We start from the raw sequence: 26,244 nt of genomic DNA on the forward strand, positions 1-26,244 counted from the left end.
ACTAAAATCATTATCTGAGCTCATGTGACAATGTGACACGTGACAAGTCTAATCAGCCCGGCAGGAGGTGTAATACGGGTCGTGCTGTTACGCCACGTGATATGACCGTGTTGGCTCTATCGCACATGCAAAATGCCTCATATCATTGATAGGAAAATTATAAGTGGTTTTATGCGGCCCACGTTAGATTGCATACCACGAGCCGGAGACGAAAGATCAGAGCAAATTATCATACAGTCCTAAGATAACTCCTCCCCTATTTCTTTTCAAATAAATGACCAATCCCGAATAACAGAGAATGGGGAAAAACGATCAATGGCTCAGGGGATAACGTGCAAAATTCAAAGTTGAAATCTATACAGTGGGAAGCGCTCGTAAATTCCTCAACACAATACGAAATATATGAGTGAGTGAGTTGGGTTTAACGACGCTTTTAACAGTATTCCAGTTATATCACGCCGTGTCAGCTTAATGTGGGAGGAAAACCTTAAGTGATGCAGGTCTCAGACGTTTACCACTTCGGTGAAACCCACGTGCACGGGTATGGTGCTGACAAACCTAGAAACATAATCGGGGCGAACCGGGATTCGAACCCACAATCATAGGTTTCTGGCTGCTCAAGGGACGCAACTCTGCACAGCGAATCGCGGTGCCCCCTCGAAATATATGAAAAATGTTCAATTGATTTCTGTGCTCATGCGTTTTGCTGAACTAAGAAGAACCTGCGTGAAAACATGTTGAGAACAAAGCGCTTTTCCTGCCGCTGAGTTAGTATAGGAATGAATGGGGCTGGTACAAAGGTCGGTGGTAGGAAAATACCCGTATCTTTGACGTGAATGAGAAGAAGGCAAAAAACCGCGTGGGGAGTTATGCGGAGTAGGTACACTGCAACCGTGAGTGGGAATGAAGATAACGACAGATGAAAATACACGCTACAAGGTGAGTAAATAACAGAAGGAGAATCATTACTTGGGCTTCACATTAGTAACAGCATCCTTACCACAAAGACGTACTTGTGGAGTTGCTATAGATCCTGTTTAGAATTAACTGATCTGACTGACAAGGTCATCCGTCAACTTCTAAGTAATGCCCATCAAACAATTTTACTGATCTGCATGACTGTTTAAAAAGGGCGATTAATAAAATAATTATTAAATAACGATGTAGTGTATATGGAGAGAGAAAATGTTCCATGTGAGAAATTAACAAAGAATACTTTTCAATATTTATTTTTATTTTGTGTTTAGAAGCCATGTCGAAGATGAATATCTATACATGGAAGTACGTGATGCGAGCTAAACAGGATTGGCAGGAACAGTTATTCAGCGTTCAAGTCTATAGTTTAAAGATAGAGATACTTGTGTTAAAGATGCTAAGTCTTCATTCACAGGCTCTACTGGAAGCAGTAAAAGGATTATTGTGAGGAAAATTATCCCTATTATGATTGATGAAATTGATGTGGTAACCCGAAATAACAACCTTGAGAATATGTAAGACGACTTACTGCTGAACTTTGTCTGTGGTGCTTGTTTGATACCATGGAAACACCTCACACATGTAACACTTTAACAAAAGAAGAAATGACATCAAGATATACTGACTTGGCAAGAACTACGTGATCTATCAATGGCGAGAACTTGTCATGGTAGATCCGAGCATGAGAGACACAAACAACTTTGTGTTGTTTCAATATCAATGTGCAGACTTCCTGATTGAGACCGCCCCCGTGGTCCAGTGGTAGTGCGTCCACTCGGAAGGTCCGGGGTTCGATCCCAGGCCGCGTCATAGCAAAAGACGTTAAAAGATGGTACTTGTTGTTACCCTGTCTGTCGCTCGGCATTAAGGGGCTAAAATAAGGACTGGACAGCTAGGTGTCAGTATACTGTGTCTGAGTGGGGTATTCATGTTAAACTGTGGCATGGTATCTCAGTGGGCTAGCACAATAGATCGACATCAGTCCGGACTAGTACAAGCAGCCACACACACACGTGCGTGCACGTCGCTATATAAGTGCAATAATCTTGGACGCGACTTTATACCCCATTTCACCTCACCCACCTCACCTCATCTCACCACTTCCTGAATGCACAGCTCAAGACAGAGCAATGGAAACATATTGTGGGGAATCTAGTTGTCAGAGTATTGTACTTGCAAACTCGATTTGAATAAATCAAACTCATTAACACTCTACTGTTTTATGTATGTTTATCATAGAATATAAAGCATAGGTTCGATACCGTCCTTATCATTTGCCATCATGTCTAGTGCGAGAAAGTATGAGTTTCTTATGCTAGAAGATTATTATTTCGATCCTTACAAAAGTGGAGCATATTATGGACAATCTAAGTTTCGATCAACTTTACAGAAACCAGGTATACATCAGGATATAAAGAAAGTGAAGGAATATCTTGAAGGAGAGGATGCTCACACTCTACATAAGCCAGTGAAACATCGTTTTCCCAGACTATGCGTACGAGTGAATGAATGGATGTGTAAATAAAGTTTGATTGATGTTAAATGAAAGCGCACATACACAGAACATTTCTTAGAATGTGCGCTTCGTGCATGAGGTGCTTTATCATGAAATGGATAGTGTTGTGCAAGATATATATTAGAACCACTTTATGCCAGGTCAGCAGATGTGAACAACAAGGTTGATGAAGATGAACAGTTGGGGATTAACAATTAAGTGGTTCTAGACATATACACAAATAATTAGCCTTCGGAATCTAGATACTGAATCTACCGGCAGACAACAATCACAATGTGAGATGTCTGCGAAACTGGACTGTCAATGATACCATGGCTATAACACTATACTCACCACCATAGCATAGCAACATTTCTCAAAATTGTGCAAACCACACATGATGCATTAAACAAAAGAGAAACGAAATCTTTTTTGGCCTCACTAATACCCTTCGTATTTTTTGTAGACTGAACACTATGTATTTTGGCTTTGGTACTTATTCAACTCTCAGTATTACATATATTCGCTCTTCAAAACCTATGCATGTTTTTTATGCATTTACTGGTTTGCTGCACCCGTATTAAAAAATGGCAAGTATGACCGTGAACATTTTTTCAGGACCCCCCCCCCCCCCCCCGCCAAATTCCCACACATCCCAACCCAACCCCCTTATAAATGAACAGTACATAAATAATGTTGAAATAATGTTGAGTGGCAACCTTTAATAACGAGAGTAGTTTAGTTTTATTATTTTAGTTTCTTATATGAATGTATGAAAATTACCTATTATGATAATATAATTGTATTGGGATGTCATCGCAACTTATGTGTCAAGAGTCATTATGCTCATGTGGCATCACCGTCTGCTCAAACCCAATCTCTAAAAATAAATAATAAAGTGAATGCAAGTGTGTCAAACTAATTGAACATGAGGAACCATTATTACTCTCTTTTTTAAATATATTAGTTTGGAGTATATTGTATAAATAGATCCTAAAATTTACAATTTCATTTTTCATTAAGCATGTTGGCAACGACATGCCACTGAAATCACATAAGGTCGGAATGAACAAGCACCTGCCAGTAATACATTTTACCGCAATGATTACTCCCTTCCTCTTTTCCAGAAGAGCTCCTAACTCCCGAGTCGCCCGGATGTACGCTACAAAATGGCTCAGTTTTCAAAACTTGTCTAAACATTTTTGTTGATAAAACTGAGGTACATATTGAATACATTTGGACGTAAACGGACAGCATATATTAGGCAAAATGGCAGCTCGAGATCTGTCTAAAACATTTGAGGAGTTCGAATCTGAGGACATCAGCTATGAGACGTCAGTTCCAACTGATTTGACGATGTCCCCAGAACACAGCGATGGGGAGGGATTGACGAAGAAAAGACACATAACGAAACAGCTGATTGAACGAAAGCAGCTGATACATGACATACAGGTGTTGAAAATTGAAGTGTCACAGAAAAATCTGACAATTGAAAACATGAAAGCCGAAAGTTTATCGCGCGTTGAGGAATTGGAAGAGAAACTAAACGATACTCTTCATCAAAAACAAATTCTGACAGCAAGGCTAGAGTCTCAGTTGCAAATACAGGAAACAGAATCGAAGAAGCGCCAGGATCTTGTCAAGCAAGAGCTAGAGGCAGTTCGACGGCGACAGCAACAGTTGGAAGGTACCAATGAAAGACTCCAGGAAAAGGCTGGTGATGTGCGGCGCACATTGAAAGACTTGTCACTGTCCGAAGAAAAATATTTTCAACTGAAAACGCTGACTGAAGAAGATTTGTCACTGAGAGATTATGTCGCTGTAAGAATCTTACTGCTAAATGTTTACTTTGGTCTTTATTTGTCAGCTGTGTGACCAAAGTGAGGTTTTGGGGTTATCAGCGCAGATACATGTGTCTGTGCCTAGTCACTAGTGTAGTCTAAAGTCTTGACTGCTCACTTTAATGTACTTTTAGCACATTGTCCTCAATGTTTATCTGTCCATCCACAACCATCTAGTGTATCATACCTCCATTTTATTATGATAAACTGCCCTGGACCCATTTGCCACCATAGTTTCATGTTAAGAATTTAATGGCATAGAGCTAAAATAGTGACAAATCATTGAAAGAGAAATTCTGTGCTAAGTAACTAATAAGACATAAGTAGAGGGTTATAGCTAAAACAGTAACTCGGCAAAACGGCTACTAATACAAGATGAAAATGACACCTTATTTTTTTTGTACCTCGGTTTTTAAAACAAAATTAAATTAAACTTACAGATGCACATGCAAGCACAATTATGTGTGTAATTTTAATCATCTTAAAACATGTTTTGTTTCAAATTCGTAGTGGCTTTTTCCATGACAAGTGTGGTTTCATTGGTGAATTTCTTTTCTTTTCTTTAGATGCGCCTGTTTGAAGCAGTGAAACCACTTCAGACTGAAGTTGATCAACTACGTCTCAGCAAGCAGACCCTGGAGGAAGAGACACAGGTGTCAGCTAGGGACATTCTTCAATTACAGAAGGTATGCTTTGCATTTTTTTATGATCCATATCAAACATGTCAAAAGCAATGTAGAGACCACACGATTATATTTGTAAGATATCCACTAGTCTACTAGTTCAAGTGAAAAGAAGTAAAAACAAGTAGTTTAACCATGATTGTGTAAACTAATTTTCTTGAGAAATGTAGTAATGTTACATGAAAAGCATGGCCAAAAAGCATAAAATTCACTGGATGTCTCAAACCCTGGATAACTCGAACTTTTTTCCAAGTCCCAACAAATTCGACACAACAAGGTTCGGCTGTACATCATTGTCCTACTCATGCTAATAGTGTCTGCGACTTAAGTCTTTTTAAGTGATCATGTATGGCCTTCATGATATTAGACATGTCAGATGAAGGAAATTCAACACACCTTGAATGTCCTTCACCAAGTTGACAAGGATATGGCATTGACGTAAAACAAATAATCAGGTTATCTATCACCGTCAGAATGCCACTCACACATTGAAATCCTTGAATGCCATTGAAAGTTTATAATGATTTTGTCGAAATTATTATGAATTAAATTTTCAATTCTTCAGTGGAAAGTGTGTGCTAGCCTGGTAGTTATTTGTGCATTGTGTTTGCAGGAACTGGATGAAGAAAGACAAAGCCATGGTGAACTTCGTGTGGAGTTTCAGAAAATGGCAATCAACTATGCCGATGTTAAAGGAAAAGTTAAACATGATGATTATAGAGTTGAAAACTATGATAGAGTTAAAGGGTAAGATTTCAGGATTAGAGTAATTTTGGCAATCTGTGGGTTCTGGGTTAGAATTTGTCCGAAGCTACTTATGCTGGATGTAATAGGCGACTAATGGATCGGGTGGTCAGGTATGGTTGATGGCGTGTCAACGTACCTCGATGGAGGGGATCATTGCTCATAATATCAATCACTTGATTGTATGGTAGAATAATATTTGCATTGTGACGTATGGAAATACTTAGTCAATTCATGTCCAATTTGTCTGTATATTACCTTGATTATCTTGTGTTGTGTTAAGAATTAGGGCAATACTGGAGTGTATTTATTTCTGGTATGTTCTCTTCTACGACCCCTTATATATTTGAATTTTTACATAAGATTATGATGATTATGACATGGACCCATCAACTTGATTCTTTGTCAAGAGCACTATGATAAAAATGACAAAATATTTAACCATGTTAACTTAAACATCACAAAAAATGTATGTACAGGCCTATTTCAGAACTCTTGGTGTTCACAGTTGAGCTATGATGATGATGATGATGATGATGATGATGGTTAGTATTTTATGAGTGCAATGGTTTAACTTCCAGTGAGCGGGATAATCTGGAGCATGACAGCCTGGATGTGCACAGACAGCTGTCAGTGTTGGAAGCAGCTCACTCCAATCTGCAGAAGGAACGGGATGATCTCAGCAGAGAGGTATGGTTATCAGTAAACAAAATAAAAGACTTGGCTCTTAGGCAATGGCTTTTGAAAATATAGTGCTGGCAGTGTTTTTTTTGTTATTTTTTTTGAGGAGGGGTTGGTGTTCAAACTAGTATGTAACCAAATAAACAGTTGTGTAGACAGATAAACAGTTGTGCACAATAAGACTGGGAAGGGGCCTCCCTACATAAATGTATATCCTTGATGAGTAAAATATTGGAACACAGTATTTGACTACTGTTGAACTTAGAATATTTTAGGATTATTTTTTTTTTAACATGTTTAAATGAAAATAAAAATGAAAGCGTACTTTATGACGAAGCGGGCGGTGCCTGAGAACCAAGACTTCTTTTTTTTTTAGCCAAAGAAGTATCTTTATTAACAGTGACTGTTGGATCAGCTAAATTGTTATTGCGCATCACTTTGTGGTAAATGGCTGATGATTGATATGATTTTCTTGCTATGTTAGGGGGGCACGGGTGGCCGTCGTCTAAGGCGCCGCGATTCGCTGTGCAGGGTTGCGTCCCTTGGGCACGCCAGAAACCTATGATTGTGGGTTCGAATCCCGGTTCGCCCCAATTATGTTTCTAGGTTTGTCAGCACCATACCCGTGCTCATGGGTTTCACCGAAGTGGTTAACGTCTGAGACCTGCATCACTTCGGGCTTTCCTCCCACATTAAGCTGACACACCGCGATATGACTGGAATACTGTTAAAAGCGGCGTTAAACCAAACTCACTCACTCTTGCTATATTAAGTTTCTCTCTGTGTTTTAGAAGTGAGTTATGTTTTCCGAAAAAAAGGCTTTGATGATGCAGATGTGTTACATGTTTTCTCTGACACTGCAGGGTCAGGATGTGTGTTTGGTCTAGCACCACCATTCACTATGGAAAGTTGCATCCCATTAGCCCAGGATTATCTGACAAGGTTGAGGGTTGAGTCCCTCTGACTTTGATCCTTGCTTTGTGAGCACCACACCCATACTTGTTGGTTTGTCAGAATGTGAAGTGTTGTATATAATCTTCCTCTTCTCTAGCTGTCCTCCACCAAGCAGTCCCTGGCATTGCTAAAGCAGGATAAGGACTATCTCACACGCCAAGTGTCTGACGTTTCCAACAAGAGTTCCTTTACTGAGGAAAAGATACAGCAAATTAGCAGACAGCTTGAGGATGCTAAACGAGCAAGGGAGGAGATGTATGAGAAATATGTAGCCTCAAGGTAAGCACACGTTACATTATATAAGTTACCTTGTTTTGGGTGCCTGGAATTACAATTAAAACAGTCAAATGTATGAGATGGATTAAAGGTATAACACTATTACCATAAACTGTCAGCCTGGCCACATGGACTAGGGACCCGTGAAGATCTAGGGTGGAATGGGTCTTCAGCAACCGTAAAAGGCAACTATGCTTGTCGCAAGAGGCGACTAACGTGATCGGATAGTCAGGCTCACTGACTTGGTTGATGCATGTCATCGATCCCAATCATGTGGATCGCTGCTCATGACATCAATCATTGGATTGTCTGGTACAGACTCAATTATTTACAGACCGCCATCATATAGCTGCAATATTGCTGGGTGCGGCGTTAAACAACAAACAAAACATGGAACATAGAGATTTTCATCTGGAAACAGCGCAAATTAAGTATCATGATATGTATGGATACATGAGATAGGCGTATCCTGGCATCTTTTCATGTTTTTGTGACAGAGACCAGTACAAATCTGAGTATGAGGCAAAGTTGAGGGACGAGTTGGAGCAGATCCGTGTACGCACCAACGCTGAGATTGATCGTCTCCGAACTTCCACCAAAGAGATGTATGAGCGGGAAAACAGGTCGGTCCAAAATATGTCATCCCCTTATCATGACTGGAAGTACAAGAGTTCATTTATGCAAAGACTTATCTCTGTGTGGCCGAAATATTGTCACTGCAATATTAAGTCTTAGTTCACTCAACCTTACAACATGTACAAAGTAATTGATAACGTGACAGTTTTCGTTATTCCTCCTTTTATGATTCAGAAGGGTTGATAGAGACAACATTTTGTTCAGGGATGATGTAAACCTTGCTTATTCTGAATTATTTCTGAAGGAACCTGCGCGAGGCTCGTGACATGGCTATATCGGAGAGGGAGAAGTGTCAGGCTGGAGAGAGGGAGATGAATACTAAATATGAACAACTGCTTAATGAGTGAGTTACATTTGATCCCCTACACCATTCTTTGAACAAATGTGATTAACATACTTACATTTGAGATCTGGAACGGGATGGCATGTTTGAATTAGGAAATTTAAAAGATAGTTATGAATCAGTATACACCAAACTGCATGTGTTTAACACTGTTTCAGTTCGGCATAGATTGTGGAATTATAGTTTGATGTTATCATCAACAGACAGTTTACCCTGGAAAGAGTTAACCACATAAATGTTGCATCTGATGCCTTATTAGCATGCAGATAAATGTTTTCTGACTTGGATCAGGTACCGGAAGATGCAAACGTGTGGCGACACCCGTGTTGGTGATCTTCAGAATGAGGTGAAGTTGAAGACGTTCGAGGCCGAGCGGACACAGATGGTCCATGAGGAGACGGTGAAGAATTTGCGTCAGAGTGAGATGGAAATAGAAAAACTGCAGAAGAAAGCAGAGGTGAGACATACCTTTAGGGATGATGTAAATGACTAAATGTGAGGAATGTTGTCTGCAGATTTTATCTAAATCCAAGACAGTGACATTACTGATGTGAGTCACTGGTTTGTTACCCATTCGGATTCCAGTTTAGAATTGGTCCCCAACAGCCTATGCTGGTCGTTGGAGGAGACCAAATGGATCTGTAGGTCAGACTTGATGACTTGGTTGATTGCCTCACCGTACCCTGACGACGTGGATTATAGCTCACAATATCAATCACTAGATTGTCTGGTCCAGACTAAATTATTTTCAGGCTGCTTTTATATAGGTGGAATATTTTTATCTTGCATTACATATTGCTGGTTACCCTTACTATCGAAGTCCTAACTTGAAATGAATGACTATCTGTCAGGGTCTTCAGTAACTCTTTTGACACGTGAAGATCCAGGGTAGAATAGGTCTTCAGCAACCCATGCTTGCAGTAAAAGGCGACTGTTTGTTGTAAGAGGCGACTAACGGGATCGGGTGGTCAGGCTCCCTGACTTGGTTGATGCATGTCATCGATCCCAATTGCATGCATCGATGCTCATGATATCAATCACTGGATTGTCTGGTCCAGACTCGATTATTTACAGACTGCCGTCATATAGCAGGAATACTGCTGAGTTCGACGTTAAACAACAAACCAACAGTAACTCTTTTGCCTCCTATATGTCATTATTCTCATCTTTGCTAACTAAGCAGGATGTAGGAGACGAGATCATACCTGTGTTTTTTTCAAGATTCTGTCCTGGTTAAATTTCTTAAATCTGAACGTAGTCGTTGTGTTATCCACACTTTTTTACCTTGGTGGACTAGGTTTTTCAGTGTTTTCGACGCATGGAAGTAAATAATCCATGCCTCCACCATGACATTTTATCTGTTGGCGGGAGACGTAGATGGTTGTTATCGACAGCGTTATTATCAAGCTGCCTGGATTGTTTAACACCATGTCTCCACACTGAAGATGTCCAGTGTGCACTTCCCTCTGCGATACCAACTTCCTCACAGGCTTTTTGTAGGATTTGCTTCTTCATCGCCTCAACAACCGGCCAAGCATAGGCATAAGACATTGTTCAAGTCTACAAGAAGCCTGCTCCACCAGTAGTGGCACCTCAAGCAGTGCACCTTCCCCCAGTCCACAGGATGCTCCTCCAGCTTGGACTCTGCACTTGATGGGACAATTCCAAACACTGTCAGCTGAGGTCGCAGCAGTTACAGCAACACACAACCAGGCGCAACCATTACCCTGTCAGGCACTCATTGGGAACCCATCGTCCACACCAGCTAGCACCTCAAGGCTCAGCTACAGCCCCCCAGGGACAGAGTTCCCTTCTGTCTCCCGGTCAAAGACAAGGACTCTTTTTGAGGCAAGAATTGTGGTGCTTACCCCAGAGGTGGATCCAGCCATGGCAGGTGATCCAGGTTCTCCATGAGGAGAACTTTCTAGGGGACAGCCATCCCTATCCACTACATAACGGTAGGGGGAAGACTCTCTGTTTTGGCAAAATTGGATTGCTCTTTGGGACCACTTTGTGATAAAGTTATTAAAACACGGCTACCTACACACCATCCTGGAGAACTCCCCCACTGACATCCACATTGACGTCGTTGAGGAGAAGTTCAGTCTAGATCACGCCCAGTTTGGGACTAAGATCATCATCCTGCTGGAAAAAAGGCGATAGAAGAACTGGACCCCCAACAGCTGACCCCAGGGTTCTACTCCCCAGTGTTTTCGGTCCCCAAGAAAAATTCAGAGAAACTATGCATGATTCACAATGTTCAATCAGCGTTATTTAGAGCCTCCACTGTGGTTCAGGATGACAATGCTTCCTCTGCTACATCTGTCCATCACTCCAGGTGACTATCTCATCCCCCTAGGCATGCAACACACCTCCATCTCCGTATCCACCAAAATCACAGGAACTACCTGAGATTTGTCTTCAACAGCCACCACTACCAATGGGCCGTTCTCCCACCTGGAATTTCAAAGACCCTGTGGTTGTTCACATGCATTATGAAGCCAAGTGTCTCCTACCTACACCTGAGAGGAATCAGCTTCATGATCCACCAAGAGAGACAACAACTCATTTCTCAACAGGATTTCACGTTGCGCCTGTTTCACAAACTCGGTTGATTACTCAACTACGAGAAGTCGGAACTAACACCGACCCAGAGCCTGTCATTCGTAGGAGGCCTCTTCAATACCACCAGTGGCATTTCCCTGACAGAGTTCAAAGCGTCCCATCACCCCAGGGATGGGGAACCCACTTCCTTGACCAGACAGCCTCAGGGCAGTCTCCAGATAAAAATCATTGGCACATCAACAATTTGGAACTTGGAGCCGTCATCCTTGCAGTACAGTATTGGGCTCATCAACTAACCAACACCAGGCTGCTTATTGCTGGGAACAACACAACAGTTATCTCTCTCATCAACAAGCAGGGATCAACCCACTCGAACTCCCTTTTGAACCAGACGTTACGTTTTTACCATCTATTAGACAGGACTCCTCCATTGCAGGCCAGAGCAAGACACATTCCCGGGTGCAGAAATGTCTTAGCCGATGTACTATCTAGGCTGGACCGCCCATCCCTCACAGAGTGGAAGCTGCATCCTGAGTGCTTCTGTCTACTGTACTAACCTGTTTGCCCAAAGACACAACACTCGGTTACTGACATTTGTGTCATCAGTGCCGGAGCCTCAGATTTGAAGACAATTATGACATATAGGGGGCATGTCTTCCGACATCAAATGTCTCAAGGGTCATGTTGGGCAAAAGAATTACTGAAAACGCTACTAGATTGTCATTCATTTCCATTTAGGACTTTGATAGTAAGAGCAATATGTTATGCAGGATTAGTATATGAAATAAAGATAATACTCTGATTATGGAATATTGGTGAGTGTGGCGTAACAATCAAACTAACACTGGTTAGTCTTGACTTATAGCTGGAACATTGCTGTGTGCTTCGTTAAGTGAGTGGGTGTGTTATGCAGGTTCTGATCAAGGAGTACCACACCCTGGAGATGACCATGGAGAAGAGGGTGTCGGAACTAGAGTCTGGCGTGTCTGAGAGAGCCATGAAGCTGGAGACGTACGAGCGGATGGAGCAGGAACTGGATGATGTTGTCATGCAGGCTGCTGAGGGTGAGTGGCCTTCATAGATGTGCATACAGACTCAGATTACTAAAAAGGCTTTTTGTATTGATTTTAGCGCACAGCAAAAGCAGGTAGATGTGACCACACATTAATGGCATATCTTCATTAATGTGATTTAGTTTTCAGTATGTTCAAGGGCCCATTCTACAAAGAGCTACAACAATCATAAGCCTATGTTAAAGTATAGGAGTTATGATCACCTTTGAATTTGCTTGTGGATTGGGAGCCTTAGTACACTTAAATGCTGTCAAAGTTTGGCACAGTGTATTGGTTATTCATTTACTTCAGAACCGTAACAAGTACTTCAGATTGCCAGAAACCCCTGAAAGTTATGCAATACCTAAATCAGTGCACAGCATTGTTAGAGGTGACTTACGCTTGAACGACTGCCGTACATCGATAGTTCACTGAATTGTTACGTCTCTCTACTTTGTGAACAACTGAGTACATTTCATATCACGAGTAATGAGGATTGTTCCATTTTCTTTTAAGCATTATTGTAAATTGATTTGCTAAGATGGCTAGATACAGTCACCATATGCTGCTACGCTAGACTTTCCTGATTCTCATAACACAACAACACATGCATGATCAACTGTTCTGTTATATTCCAGTTGAGAACGAAGAGGATGCAGAACGGGTGTTGTTCTCCTATGGTTATGGAGCCAATGTGCCCAGTACATCCAAGAGAAGACTGCAACAGAGGTAGGCTGTCATCTCACCAGTCTTTTGTCTTCAGTGATACAGCCTAACCAGTCAATTGTCTTCAGTGATAAACCTAACCAGTCTATTGTCTTCAGTGATACAGCCTAACCAGTCTATTGTCTTCAGTGATACAGCCTAACCAGTCTATTGTCTTCAGTGATACAGCCGAACCAGTCTATTTATCTTCAGTGATACAGCCTAACCAGTCTTTTGTCTTCAGTGATACAGCCTAACCAGTCTATTTATCTTCAGTGATACAGCCTAACCAGTCTTTTGTCTTCAGTGATACAGCCTAACCAGTCTATTGTCTTCAGTGATACAGCCTAACCAGTCTATTGTCTTCAGTGATACAGCCTAACCAGTCTATTGTCTTCAGTGATACAGCCTAACCAGTCTATTGTCTTCAGTGATACAGCCGAACCAGTCAATTGTCTTAAATGATACAGCCTAACCAGTCTATTGTCTTCAGTGATACAGCCTAACCAGTCTATTTATCTTCAGTGATACAGCCTAACCAGTCTTTTGTCTTCAGTGATACAGCCTAACCAGTCTATTGTCTTCAGTGATACAGCCGAACCAGTCAATTGTCTTAAGTGATACAGCCTAACCAGTCTATTGTCTTCAGTGATACAGCCTAACCAGTCAATTGTCTTAAGTGATACAGCCTAACCAGTCTTTTGTCTTCAGTGATACAGCCTAACCAGTCTATGGTCTTCAGTGATACAGCCTAACCAGTCAATTGTCTTAAGTGATACAGCCTAACCAGTCTATTGTCTTCAGTGATACAGCCTAACCAGTCAATTGTCTTAAGTGATACAGCCTAACCAGTCTATTGTCTTCAGTGATACAGCCTAACCAGTCTATTGTCTTCAGTGATACAGCCTAACGGGTCTATAGTCTTTAGTGATACAGCGTAACCAGTCTGTTGTCTTCAGTGATACAGCTTAACCAGTCTGTTGTCTTCAGTGATACAGCCTAACCAGTCTATTGTCTTCAGTGATACAGCCTAACCAGTGTATTGTCTTCAGTGATACAGCCTAACCAGTCTATTTATCTTCAGTGATACAGCCTAACCAGTCTATAGTCTTTAGTGATACAGCCTAACCAGTCTATTGTCTTTATTGATATAGCCTAACCAGTCTATTATCTTCATTGATACAGCCTAACCAGTCTATTATCTTCATTGATATAGCCTAAACAATCTATTGTCTTCATTAATACAGCCTTTCAATTAATGTTTTTTTATATACACAATCTGACAATTCTTTTTCCATAATAACAACCTAAGGCCATGATGTGATATGTCAAGATTCCAATTTTGTGCCATTTGTTTGTCCAGTGTCCACCTTGCTCGACGGACCTTGCACCTGGAGAAGGCCAACACATCGTTACGACATGAGATAGAGAGGGAGAAACAGAAAAATTCCCAGCTGGCAGAGGAGGTCTGCATTGCTGTTCTATGATTTTGTTAAGCCTATTCAATCATGTACATGTTGCTGTTGTATCCATGGACTGAATGGCTTGTCATGCCAAAGTTTCAGTTAGCCACATGGATATAATGTGTGATGCCCATTCTTGTTTTCCCTTACTATGATAGGGATAGAATAGTGTTAAGAGCAGGGTAAAATCACATTGGTCACTACTGCATGGATTTGTGCATGTTTGAACTCATCTTTTTTCACATTTCCGACGTCATTGAAGCATCGACTGTGTGTCTACACCTATCTTGCTAGGTGCTGTGATCGTATCCCGCTTGTGACCGGGTTGTTATTTGGCCTTGGGACCAACAATGTTTACAGGTCCTTACAGTGATGTCACTACCCCCAGTGTACAGTACATACACCCTGTGCACTCAAAAGAACCCACTCACCCGATGGTAGTTGACCAGATGGTAGAAACGTGAATATGTACACACCCAAGACACAAAACTTGTGGTGTCACCCTGGGCTAAAATTTGCCTCTATTCACCCAGCAGGGAATAGGGGTACCAGATATGTGAGGTGGATGTAAACACCTTCTAGGGTTCCTGGGCAGCTTGGGTTGTATACTCCCCAGGGAGTTGAGAATTATAACGGAAATGCGAACGAATCCACTGGTTGGGGAACAAATAAAACTGCATTTGAGCAGATACTAGTACCTGGATACCTGCGGTATATAAATGTATCATCATCATCATCATCATCATCATCATAAATGTAGGGACACTGATAACAACCTGTTGTCTTTGTTTGTTTTTCATTTTTTATGTACACCTTGTAATTACATATCATGCGCTAATTGGGTTGAATATGGTGTACTTAAATTCAATTGAGAACAGCATGTTGCACACTGCTTAACATGTTAAACTTTGGTGATAGTCAGTTCTTTTAATTCTTTTTTAAACAAATTGTTGAAGCTATATGACATTATTCTGTCACCTCTCAGGTGAAGAATGCCAATTGTCTGCTAGACCAGTCCCAGCAACCCTACAACTATCTTATAGACAGTATCCGAGTCCGCGATGATCAGATGAGGAAGCTGAAGGACCACACAGCTCGGCTGGAGGAGGACCTCAGGTGAGACTTGTCACATTGATCCTTATTGGTTAATTATTGGTCCTGTGCCCTATTACTTGTTGAATACCTGCTCTTCTCCATGATTTGGTTAGTTGCATGTTGTCAGACTGGCTTTGACATGCTCATAATATCAACCACTGGTTTGTCTGGCCCGATTGATGTGATTATATACAGGCCTTCTTGATATAGCTTGAAGAGTGCAGTTGAATCTTTTGAGTCAGATAACTGTAAATGAGAGATTTTGCGTCTACATCCAGCATATTTCACTTCATTTATCATCAGTTGTGTGATGTTCAGCCAGATAATTGCTGTGAGATCGACATTTGATCCCATGGAGTGTAAGATAATCATTCTGCGGTCAGGTCATTTATGCACCATGCAATATGACGGAACCTTATGTTAGTCTAGCACAGTTTAGTGCAGTCTGTGAGATAGAGACTGTTTGAACTTTCAGATCAATCCTACCAGGTTAGACACAGCCACTAGTCTGTTAGTCATAGACTAGTGAAAAGTAGAGGTACTAGTTGTTTTCTACTGCGATCTTGTTTTTTAAATAAACTGCATGTTCAAAATGAGCTTTGGAGAAATTGGCAGGTTGAATGGTGTCTACTTCAGCTGTAGCTGTGTACGTATTCATTCCAGGAAAACAGAACGTGAGCGCACTGAAATGGTTCGAACTAAGAACCAGATGTCCCTGGACTTGGAGAGGCTGCTTAATCAGAAGGAGGTAAGTACAAATACCTCAGTTATAAACATAGGTTGTGGCTTTGTGATGGGAATCAATCATCAATGTAACTGGTTTTAAGCAGGTTTAGCGCTGTAAAACTTAATTTTTTACTTATCCTGCATTACTCCTTAATGCATTCACTGCTTACCTTGCGACAAAAAAAAACTGGGACAGCTAACCGGCGATGGTCCTTGGGTGAATGGCTCTGTTCGTAATCCCACTTTTACATCCCCCGTCGCTGTCCCTGTGACCTCACGTGACCAAAGGTCAACTCTTCACATCACTGCCTGTCGCGACATAGCTAGGACGTTTCCAGCGGAGCTCTCGTTTTTTGGATTTATTTAGACCTTCTAATTCTTCTACCATTCTAAAATTCTTCTGCGATGGGTGATGTATACATTTCATATTACTTTCAACATGTTGTGAAGTTGTATTTGATGTTTTGAGGCGGGAAAAAAAGACGTGTCTTTTTTGCTTTTCCCGCCACGTGCTATCTGTTCCCCGCCATTTTGAATTGTGTTACAATTGTTTGCTTGGAAGGTAGTCAATTGTTTACAATTATCGGCTAGGTATGTATAACATATTTCATATGTTGTTTTAAATACTACTAGCCTTGGCGGTTCATTGAGTTGCGTATATTCAAGCATTTATACACTTTCAACTCGTTCAAAATTTGCCGAGAAATTATCTACGGCAGTAAATTCCAGTCCCGTTTTCTTCTAGTATATTATTGCGTAACTTATGCTTGCGCGTTGTACTAATTGTCGTGGAAAAAAATCTATTCAAGATCCTCACCCACGTTGTTTGTCGTGTACACAAATTTGTGCACCAAATTCTAAATGTGTTTTTTGTATAAACCTCTCTCCAACGAGTTTCGCGAGGTATAGGCAAGTTACTCACAAACGTATTTTACAGCAATCACGTCGTGAGAAAAGGAAAATGTCTTTATCGCTATCGCGAATGAGCGATGGACAGGATTCGATCATTACGACGCAACCTTTATCTATGAGGGATAATAGGTCGGCCGTAACTGTCACCGCGGAGGTGCACATGCCACCGGAATCTTCTCTCCCGGAGAATGTTGGGCGTATTATAATTGCACCTAATTTGCAGTCTTTGGAGAATTCTACATCTGTTACGGCTGCAGACAGTGCGCCAGCGTCTCAAGATGCGTTGTCGGGGGTAGCGCCAAGCCAAGCTAGACTCAGGTCTCCATTGAGCATTGCGCCTCATATGCCTGCGCCAAGCGCAGCCAAGCCCTACTACACAAGCGCTTCTACAGGGACATCAGCCCCAGGGCTATCAGCGTATGATATTACGCAAGCAGCGCACGATCAGCTTAGCGCTGTACCAACGTTCCCAGCGCAGGCGCCTATGCCAATTCCAAACACTAATTGGATGCAAAATTTTCTACAGTCAATGTGGCAGCAGTCTATGACACAACTGTATCCTGCGCCTACGCCTATGTCTACGTCTATGCCTACGCCTATGCCTATGTATCAGACACCTGCATCAAATACATCTACAGCACATATTTTACCGCCTACTCCAGTGACTAATGTGTATAACACTCCTATTATGAGTCATAATACAGTACATTCTTCGTTGAGTAGTACCAGTACACCTGCCCGTACTTGGACATCAACTCATGATTCCTTGTCACCAGGCAGTTCATCTAAGCCCTCGGTCAGAGGTAATATTGCACATCGGAGTAGAAGTCGTTCACCATCAAGACGTACACATCAACGTCGTTCTGATTCATCAGATGGTTCTAATGATGAGGAGGGAGATTCCGCGAACGAATGGAATACTCACCTTAGCCTGGCTCAAGTACCTGATTGGGTAGCTGACCGCCTCATTTCAGTACCTTCCCCGGGTAGTGGGGTGGATAAAAAAGATACTATTTGGACACATCCCACGTCGATTCCGATTGACCCTATGATGTCAGATATGATTAGATCTTTGGATGAGGACTTCTCCAGGCTGACACTTACGCCGTCATTCAGACCTCCCAGATTTAGGAAAGATGAATTTCCTATACATGGCTTTGAGGCAGCAAACCAGGCACATAGTTTGGATGAGGATATACAGAGAATGACAGGCTCGTCAAGGCCTACCACTCTTAAGGTTCAGGATACCAGAGTTGCGTTTATTGAAACAGAAATCCGAAGGGTATTAAAACCTTTAGCAGCATTAGCATCGTCTACTCGGGCGGTAGAGCAGGATCTGTCAGAGGATAATCCTAACCGACTAGATCACCTCCAAACTATAGTTGATTTTCAACAGCGTCAGATTGACCATATAAGGAATCATCTTAAAGCTGCGTTGGCAGAAATAACTGTCACTCGGAGATTGGGTTATTTAGCCTTATCTACTTGGGACTCAGAGTTTAAACGCAGATTGCTACGTCAACCCTGGTCTTCATCATCTCTGTTCAACGAACAGATTTCAGACACACACGCCAAGGTTTCCAGTTACGCTAGGGATGAAACAGCACTCAAGGCTTTGGAGCATGTTTCTCAAAATTTCTCCCAGCGATCAGGCAAGTCAGGCAACTACAGGCCTAGACGTGAGTCGCTTAAGGAAGGACAGGTGCAAGATTCTTTTCGTGGCAAAGGGCGTGGCAGAGGAAAACCCCAGGGTTCTTATCAATCCCGACGTGGTAAATACCACAGTAAGGGAGGTGAAAGGAGGGGCAAACATTGAAATGTTAGACAGTCACGACTGGGATCTCCTACCCCCAGTCGTCCCAATTGTCAATACCCCCGTAGGCGGGAGACTAAATTTGTTTTGGAAGAACTGGAGCATCCTCAGGGACGATTATGTTCTCAACATTCTACGCCACGGTTACCAACTAGACATAGAGGTTTTTCCTCCGTTGACCACGGCACCCATTCCGGGGAATTATCCAAGGAAGCAACATGTCCTTTTAAAGGCCAACATAGACTTACTATTGGAGAAAAGAGCCGTAGAGATTATACACAGCCCAGCGTTAACTCCGGGATTTTATTCTCACATCTTCCTGGTACCCAAGAAGGGCTCAGACAAGATGAGAATGATACACAATCTCTCTGTTTTCAACGAGCTCTATCTGAAGCGTCCACCCTATTTCCGCCTCATTACATTGAGAATACTCAGAACCAGCATAAAAGCGTTCGATTCCTTGATCAGTATCGATCTACAGGATGCATATCTGCACATACCGATTCATCCCAAAGATCGCAGATTCCTCAGGTTCCAGTTCAATGGGGTCCACTACCAGTGGGCAGTACTCCCATTTGGCATTTCAGTGGCCCCGTGGCTATTTACGCGAATAATGAAGCCCATAACTGTGTTTCTACAGCTGAGGAACATTTGGTTCCAGTCGTACATAGACGACTGTCTCCTGTGTCATCAACACACACTGATGTTAGTATGCCACCGGGAATTCACCAGAAGACTACTATATCAACTGGGTTGGATAGTCAACGAGGCGAAATCGGAGTTAACTCCATCTTTTCGACTCCAGTTCATAGGAGGACTATTTCAAACAGATCAGAACCTCCTGTCGGTCCCCAGGGACAGATGGCACAAGATTTTACGCCTCCTGTCACCTGCTCTTTGTCAACCACGCACACTTCACCAATGGCAAGTGTTGCTAGGGTTACTCACCTCAGCCCAGGACCTAACCAACAGAGGCCGATTACAGTTACGCCCAATACAACAATTCCTGAATCCCTACATCAGGAGTCAGGATCCACTCAGGGCCATCATGCTACCAACGCACTTGAGACCTTATCTCCGTTGGTGGACGATAGAGTCGAATGTCTTAGGAGGAATCTCTTTATCAGGGTTGTCCCCGAATCTACACCTATTCGCAGACGCCTCCCTTCAGGGGTGGGGTGCTCATCTACAAGACCAGACAGTCTCAGGGCTATGGTCAAGCGCTCATCGGAAATGGCACATAAACAATCTGGAGTTGGAAGCCGTAATCCTAGCCATATCCCATTGGCAGAATCAACTACAATCAACCCAACTCTCCATATCCACAGACAACAGCACTGTGGTGTGGTGCCTGCGCAATCAGGGAACAACACACTCCAACTCGCTACTGCAACAGACATTCAGGTTTTTCCATTTAGTGGATCGGCTGCAACTACAGTTCATAGTTCAGCACATCCCCGGATGTCGAAACATTCTGGCCGATGCTCTATCACGACCAGACAGGGTAGCACCCACCGAGTGGAAACTTCACACAGAAGCATTCCAAATATTGGTTCGGAAGTTCGGGCAACCAAACATCGACCTGTTTGCAACTTGCCAAAACCATCAACTTTTGACATATGTCTCCCCGTTACCAGATCCGAGGGCTTGGGCGGTGGACGCATTCAGCATTCCTTGGGAAGGACTAAAGGCGTATGCATTTCCGCCACCAGTTCTACTTCCCAGGGTAATACAAAAGATCCAAGAGACAAGAACACTTGCTCTGACTTTGGTCGCGCCCTGGTGGCCAGCGAGAGGGTGGTTCGTCGAGCTCAGGAAGCTAGCAGGAAACGACCCACTACCCCTTCCACAGTGGTCCAACCTACTTATCCACCCTCACAGCAAATTGCCTCATCCAACACCAGACAGATTTCGTCTGCACGGTTGGTTCGTCTTAAAAAGGCATTAAGTGCAAAAGGCTATTCGGCTCGGGCAGCAAAAGCTATAACCTTAGCTCATCGTCCCTCTACTAGAAGCCTTTACGATGATAAGTGGGTATCGTTTGAAACTTTTTGCAAGGCAAAAGGTCAAGATCCTACCACAGCGTCACCTCAGTTTTTAGCTGAATACCTCCTACATCTGCGTACCCAGAGACACTTGAAAGGTAGCACCATTACCACGTACTTGGTTGCACTTAACTCAGTGTTGGCCGTTCCGGATAATCGTAAGATTACTAAGATCCCGGAACTACAGGCCTTATTACGCTCATTTAGGCTTGAGGATCAGAAGACCAAGTTCCGCCCACCTGCATGGGATCTGAACGTGGTACTTCGAGGTTTGCGAGGACCCCCATTTGAGCCCCTCAATGCATCCTCCTTTTATGACCTCACCAAGAAAACAATGTTTCTCTTGGCATTAGCCACAGCGGCACGGGTGAGCGAATTACATGCAATCGACATTACCCGGGTTCGTTTTGAGCATGGGACGCACGGAACGGTACATCTAGGGTTGTGCTGGGATTTTATTGCCAAAAATCAATTACCAGGCCAACCTGATCGTTCCTTCACCATTCCACCAATCTCGACGATTGTGGGCAGTGAGGATGAGGGTGAACTTCTATTATGTCCAGTACGGGCACTGCGAATTTTCATCCGCCGTTCCAAGACTAGGCGTGGTTCGAGGAAGCGGTTATTTATACCCGTATCTACTACATCCACGACCGAGGTCAGTCGCAACACCATATCCTTATGGTTACGCGCAGTCATCCTTCAGGCCTATTCGATCGCCAATTTGGATCCACCAAGAACGAATAATCCTCATGAGATCAGGGCATTAGCCTCTACCATGGCCTTACACAGCAATTGTACTATTAAGACAATCATGGAAGGATGTTTTTGGAGGTCTGACACAGTTTTCGCTAGTCATTATCTTCGAGATGTGACTCTCGAGGACATTGAAGGTGTACGGAGTTTTGGGCCGTTGGTTGTAGCTCAGCAAGTTACCAACCCTCGACGCAAATAATGTACGCACCCTATACAGAGCCTTTTCATGTTTGGTGTAATCGATCAGATTTCGCCAGGGGAAGACAAGTTTTTGTCAGCAGGGCTATAATTATATAGTAAGTAAAGATTTGGCTGAGCAGCTCATTGTCTTTATTACTAAAATGTATAGGGAACTATTCTTTAATTCCCATGTGCAATTGTTTGCCACATTGTAATACCCTACCGTATTAGCGTTTTCTCTCAACTTTTCCGCTTAACGGTTTACTGACCAATCTGTGTCATGTTGTCAGGGTGTGAATTATCGAGGTTTCTGTATTGAGGATTTCCCACCTCCATACCGTCCGATACAGATGCATTAAGGAGTAATGCAGGATAAGTAAAAAATTTAGTAAAATCTAAATATTTTTTACATTTGTATACTTATCCTGCATTACTACGTTTAAGGCCCACCCGTCGCAGACTTGCCTCCCCACTTTGGCTTCAGAAACCTCAAAAGTATGTTTTTTTAAGCTCGGGCGACAGGCAGTGATGTGAAGAGTTGACCTTTGGTCACGTGAGGTCACAGGGACAGCGACGGGGGATGTAAAAGTGGGATTACGAACAGAGCCATTCACCCAAGGACCATCGCCGGTTAGCTGTCCCAGTTTTTTTTTGTCGCAAGGTAAGCAGTGAATGCATTAAGGAGTAATGCAGGATAAGTATACAAATGTAAAAAATATTTAGATTTTACTAAGCTTGTTTTGAAAATAGAAATGAAAAAAATTGTATTCTTCACAATGATTCTAATTGCCTTACTATTTATGTGTACAATGTAATATTCAATTGGATTGAAGACGTTCCTTCATATCATAATAACTGATTCTTCTCTGGTCAATGTGTTTATTCAGTCGCCAGGACAAAACAATATTGTATCATACTTAAAATTTCTGTTCACATGTCAAAAATGGTGAGTTGTCATCCTTCAGATTGAAAAAAATCATCACACCCATATGTAACTAGGCTGGCCCAGTAATGTATTGAGGTTCTGCATTTCACTGTACAGAGTTGCATCACTTAGGCATGCCAGGAACCTATAACTGTGGGCTAGAATCCTGGTTCGCCCAGATTATGTTTTAGGTTTGTCAACATCATACCTGTGCTCATGGGTTTCACCAAAGACCTGCATCACTGAGACTTTCACCGCCTCCGTGTTGTTGTGGTAGAGCGTTGCCCGGAGAGTGGAAGGTCCGGGGTTTCGATCCACAGCCCCGTCATACCAAAAGACGTTAAAAGATGTACCTTTTGTTACCCTGTCTGGCGCTCGGTATTAAGGGGTTAAAACTAGGACTGGTCGACTCAGAGTCAGTGTACTGTGTCTGAGTCGGGTATTCATGTTAAACTACGGCATGGTATCAGGGCTAGCACGATAAATCGGCATCAGTCTGGACTAGTACAAGCAGCCACACACATGCATGCACGTCGCTATATAAGTGCAGTAATCTTGGATGCACGTTAAACCCCATTTCACCTCACCTCACCGAGACTTTCCTTCAACTAACACAACTGAAATATTGTTCAAAGCAGCTTGAAACCAGTCACACACACACCACATGTAACTAAACTTTTTTTCTTGAAAGGAAATGGCTGTAATGAAACAAGTTGTGATGAATCTATCGACTCGTCGTCATGGTGACAAGAAGCCACATGCAAGAGAACCTGTCAAACCTAAATCCATGACCTACAACAGTTTTGACATGACAGATGACCCCAATATTGACCGACCTGGGTCAATTTCAATGGTAAGGTGTGCTGTACACACATGGCAACATAGTTAGATAATATTTTCAGTAACGAATTTGAAAGGTTATTTAGTAAGTTTTTCAGGATATTCCAAACTGAAGTCTGTAAACGAAGAATATAAAAAAAATGTCTGGCATTTTCATCTTTTGGTTTGACATGAAATGTACTTTATACAAGGAGTCTATTTATTAGAGATATCAGGATACTGAGAATTTGGAAGTTCAGCGTTTGTTTTAGAAATCTTTGTCTTGAGGACACTTTATATGGTTTCATTAGATTTGTTACATTCGTTTACCACACTTCTCTACTCTATCAGTACGCTATGCAGATGACTCTTCAAGCTTGGTAATGCATTGGCATGTGCCAAATACTTTCAATCAAATACACTGCATGTTTCCAGTCAAACTTTGCAAGACAAAAAGCTGATACTACTCCTTCCAGGTTTGGCGCCAATTAAGCTGCGTATCTGCGTAAAATACGCATCAGAAATGCAGACATATGCAGTAAAATAAAACTCAAGCGTATCAAATACGCAACAAACATTACAGATACACTACAAAAATAAAACTTGTGCGTATCATCAAAATATTGTGAAGCAGCCCTGCGTATTTGATTAGCAGATCAGCAACTTATTTTGAAATTATAAATGGGCATTCCGTCAACCTTGCTTAACTGCATGATTACAGTTACACCATGATCATTTGCCATCACACTTTCTTATGGAAGTATCGTGGTAATTTTGAGTCCTATAAAGCTCTCGAACCCACACGACACCAGTTTGCAGGGACTAGTAGGATGAATAGTGTTTTTAAATATTTAACTTAAATTTGAAATTTGAATACCCAGATAAAATTACTGATACCCAATGATTTTAAAATGCATGGGTAAAATACCCACAACACAAAAAGCTTATCTGGAGCTCTGTGACTCGCATCAAGGTTTTCTTGTTTAAAAATGTGTTCATTAGCCCATCCTCCTGTTCCAGACAATGCAGGGTTCACCAAGCTGGGCCGGCAAACTGAAAAAGAAGAATGCTGGAGGTGGCAACACAAAACTGTCCAAAGTGTATGGCATTTCCAGCTCCTGAGGAGATGACCATTGATCCAAACATCCGTCCACTTGTCTTCTTGTTTCTCTACAGTGTAGAACGCATGAACCCTTGTTGTAAAATGTAGAACACTTGCCTTTCTTATATCACACCAACTGTATAGACCATATATCGAATATGGGTATTTAATAGTTTCATGTAGGGTTGTAGGACGTTCTAGTATGCCTGTCTGACTTAACAGAATAGACATTGTCATGTATATGTAATGTAATCCACTTGGGTCAAAGAGAAAGATTTTCTGGTGTGTATATTGACACATTATGAAAACGCAAGGTAGAATTTGGGAAATAACATTCAGCAAGCTGACGGCAAGTTTGAATCCTCATTCCGTCATTCACGTTGTTACAACCGGAAATACGCTTTCAGTTACTTGATACTTATCAAGAGTCAAAATCCATTATTCGTTTTCAAAAGGTTTCAGTCTCTGAATATTTTTCAGTGGCAGGTATAAGTGTTTTTCCATTTCATGGAATCAGAAAAAAGTCATTTTTAACTGTTAATTTTAAGGTCTGAGAATAAATTATTAAGCCCAACTGATTCTACTATATCTCCTCACCAAAATATTTAGGTGAAGGATGTGCATATATTGCTGCTGACAGATAGGGAAAATACATGTGGTGAAAGATTGAAAATGAACTTATTCTCCTCGAAACTTACAGGTATTTAAGCTATGCAGTTGGGTCTATAGTTGAATTATATATTATAGGTGAGTTTCCACAGTAATTAGTACATATGTATGTATTATTATCTGATGTATACATGACCTTAGAAAGATGAATTATTGTTTCATGTATTAATTAACTCATCTTGGTCCCACGTTTCAAAGAGAGAACTGAAATATCTGGTAAAAAATTGGGTTTTTTTACACAAACAACACAATTCTTCTATTAGTAGTTGGGGGGCACGGGTGGCCCAGTTGTTTAAGGCGCCGTGATTCGCTGTGCAGAGTTGCATCCCTTGGGCACACAAGAAACCTATAATTGTGGGTTCGAATCCCGGTTCGCCCCAATTATGTTTGTCAGCACCATACCCTTGCTCGTGGGTTTCACCGAAGTGGTAAACGTCTGAGACCAGCATCACTTCTGGGCTTTCCTCTCACATTAAGCTGACACGGCATGATATAACTGGAATACTGTTAAAAGCGGTGTTGAACCCAACTCACTCACTCGCTATTAGTAGTTGGTGACACTTTGGGACTGACCATTTTATATTCTGGAGGAGGATGGCGGATGCTTAGATTTCCTATTGAAAAAAAGAAAGAAATTGTTCCAGAAGATACTGGGACAAAAATAACTCCAGAATGTGTTCGGGGTCCCCAAAATATGGAGAGGCTCCTCCTTCCAGAAACATAAATATGAGACTATTAAATAGCTGGTCCGTTAATATGGTGCATTTAGGTCAGTTACTGAAAGCATCA

General features: G+C 42.0%; 2 protein-coding genes across 2 annotated transcripts; both read left to right on the forward strand.

Annotated features, from left to right (window-relative positions):
- The first annotated feature begins 3,739 nt into the window (after window positions 1-3,739).
- On the forward strand, window positions 3,740-25,401 carry LOC139449612 (progesterone-induced-blocking factor 1-like). The gene is made up of 15 exons (XM_071231086.1): window positions 3,740-4,291; window positions 4,878-4,997; window positions 5,608-5,741; window positions 6,320-6,428; window positions 7,471-7,652; window positions 8,147-8,272; window positions 8,530-8,628; window positions 8,920-9,085; window positions 12,107-12,257; window positions 12,884-12,974; window positions 14,314-14,416; window positions 15,399-15,529; window positions 16,172-16,256; window positions 23,557-23,718; window positions 24,705-25,401. Exons 1-15 carry the CDS (start codon window positions 3,740-3,742, stop codon window positions 24,804-24,806), a joined length of 2,313 nt encoding a protein of 770 aa, XP_071087187.1. The 3' UTR covers window positions 24,807-25,401.
- Window positions 19,879-22,597, forward strand: LOC139450497 (uncharacterized). The gene has a single exon (XM_071232218.1). The coding sequence runs from the start codon at window positions 19,881-19,883 to the stop codon at window positions 21,957-21,959; it is 2,079 nt and encodes a 692-aa protein (XP_071088319.1). The 5' UTR covers window positions 19,879-19,880; the 3' UTR covers window positions 21,960-22,597.
- Window positions 25,402-26,244: the final 843 nt, after the last annotated feature.

The sequence above is a fragment of the Haliotis cracherodii genome, unplaced genomic scaffold (assembly GCF_022045235.1).
Source record: "Haliotis cracherodii isolate W230 unplaced genomic scaffold, xgHalCrac1.p SCAF_8, whole genome shotgun sequence".
Classification (NCBI taxonomy): Eukaryota; Metazoa; Mollusca; class Gastropoda; order Lepetellida; family Haliotidae; genus Haliotis; species Haliotis cracherodii.

Bases quoted from the DNA above. Each gene is read 5' to 3' on its own strand.
- LOC139449612 (XM_071231086.1), top strand. From the start codon at position 3,740: ATGGCAGCTCGAGATCTGTCTAAAACATTTGAGGAGTTCGAATCTGAG. The intron at 7,653-8,146 runs GTAAGCACACGT...TTTTTGTGACAG, and splicing joins GAGAAATATGTAGCCTCAAG to AGACCAGTACAAATCTGAGT. The intron at 15,530-16,171 runs GTGAGACTTGTC...TATTCATTCCAG, and splicing joins CGGCTGGAGGAGGACCTCAG to GAAAACAGAACGTGAGCGCA.
- LOC139450497 (XM_071232218.1), top strand. From the start codon at position 19,881: ATGGCAAGTGTTGCTAGGGTTACTCACCTCAGCCCAGGACCTAACCAA.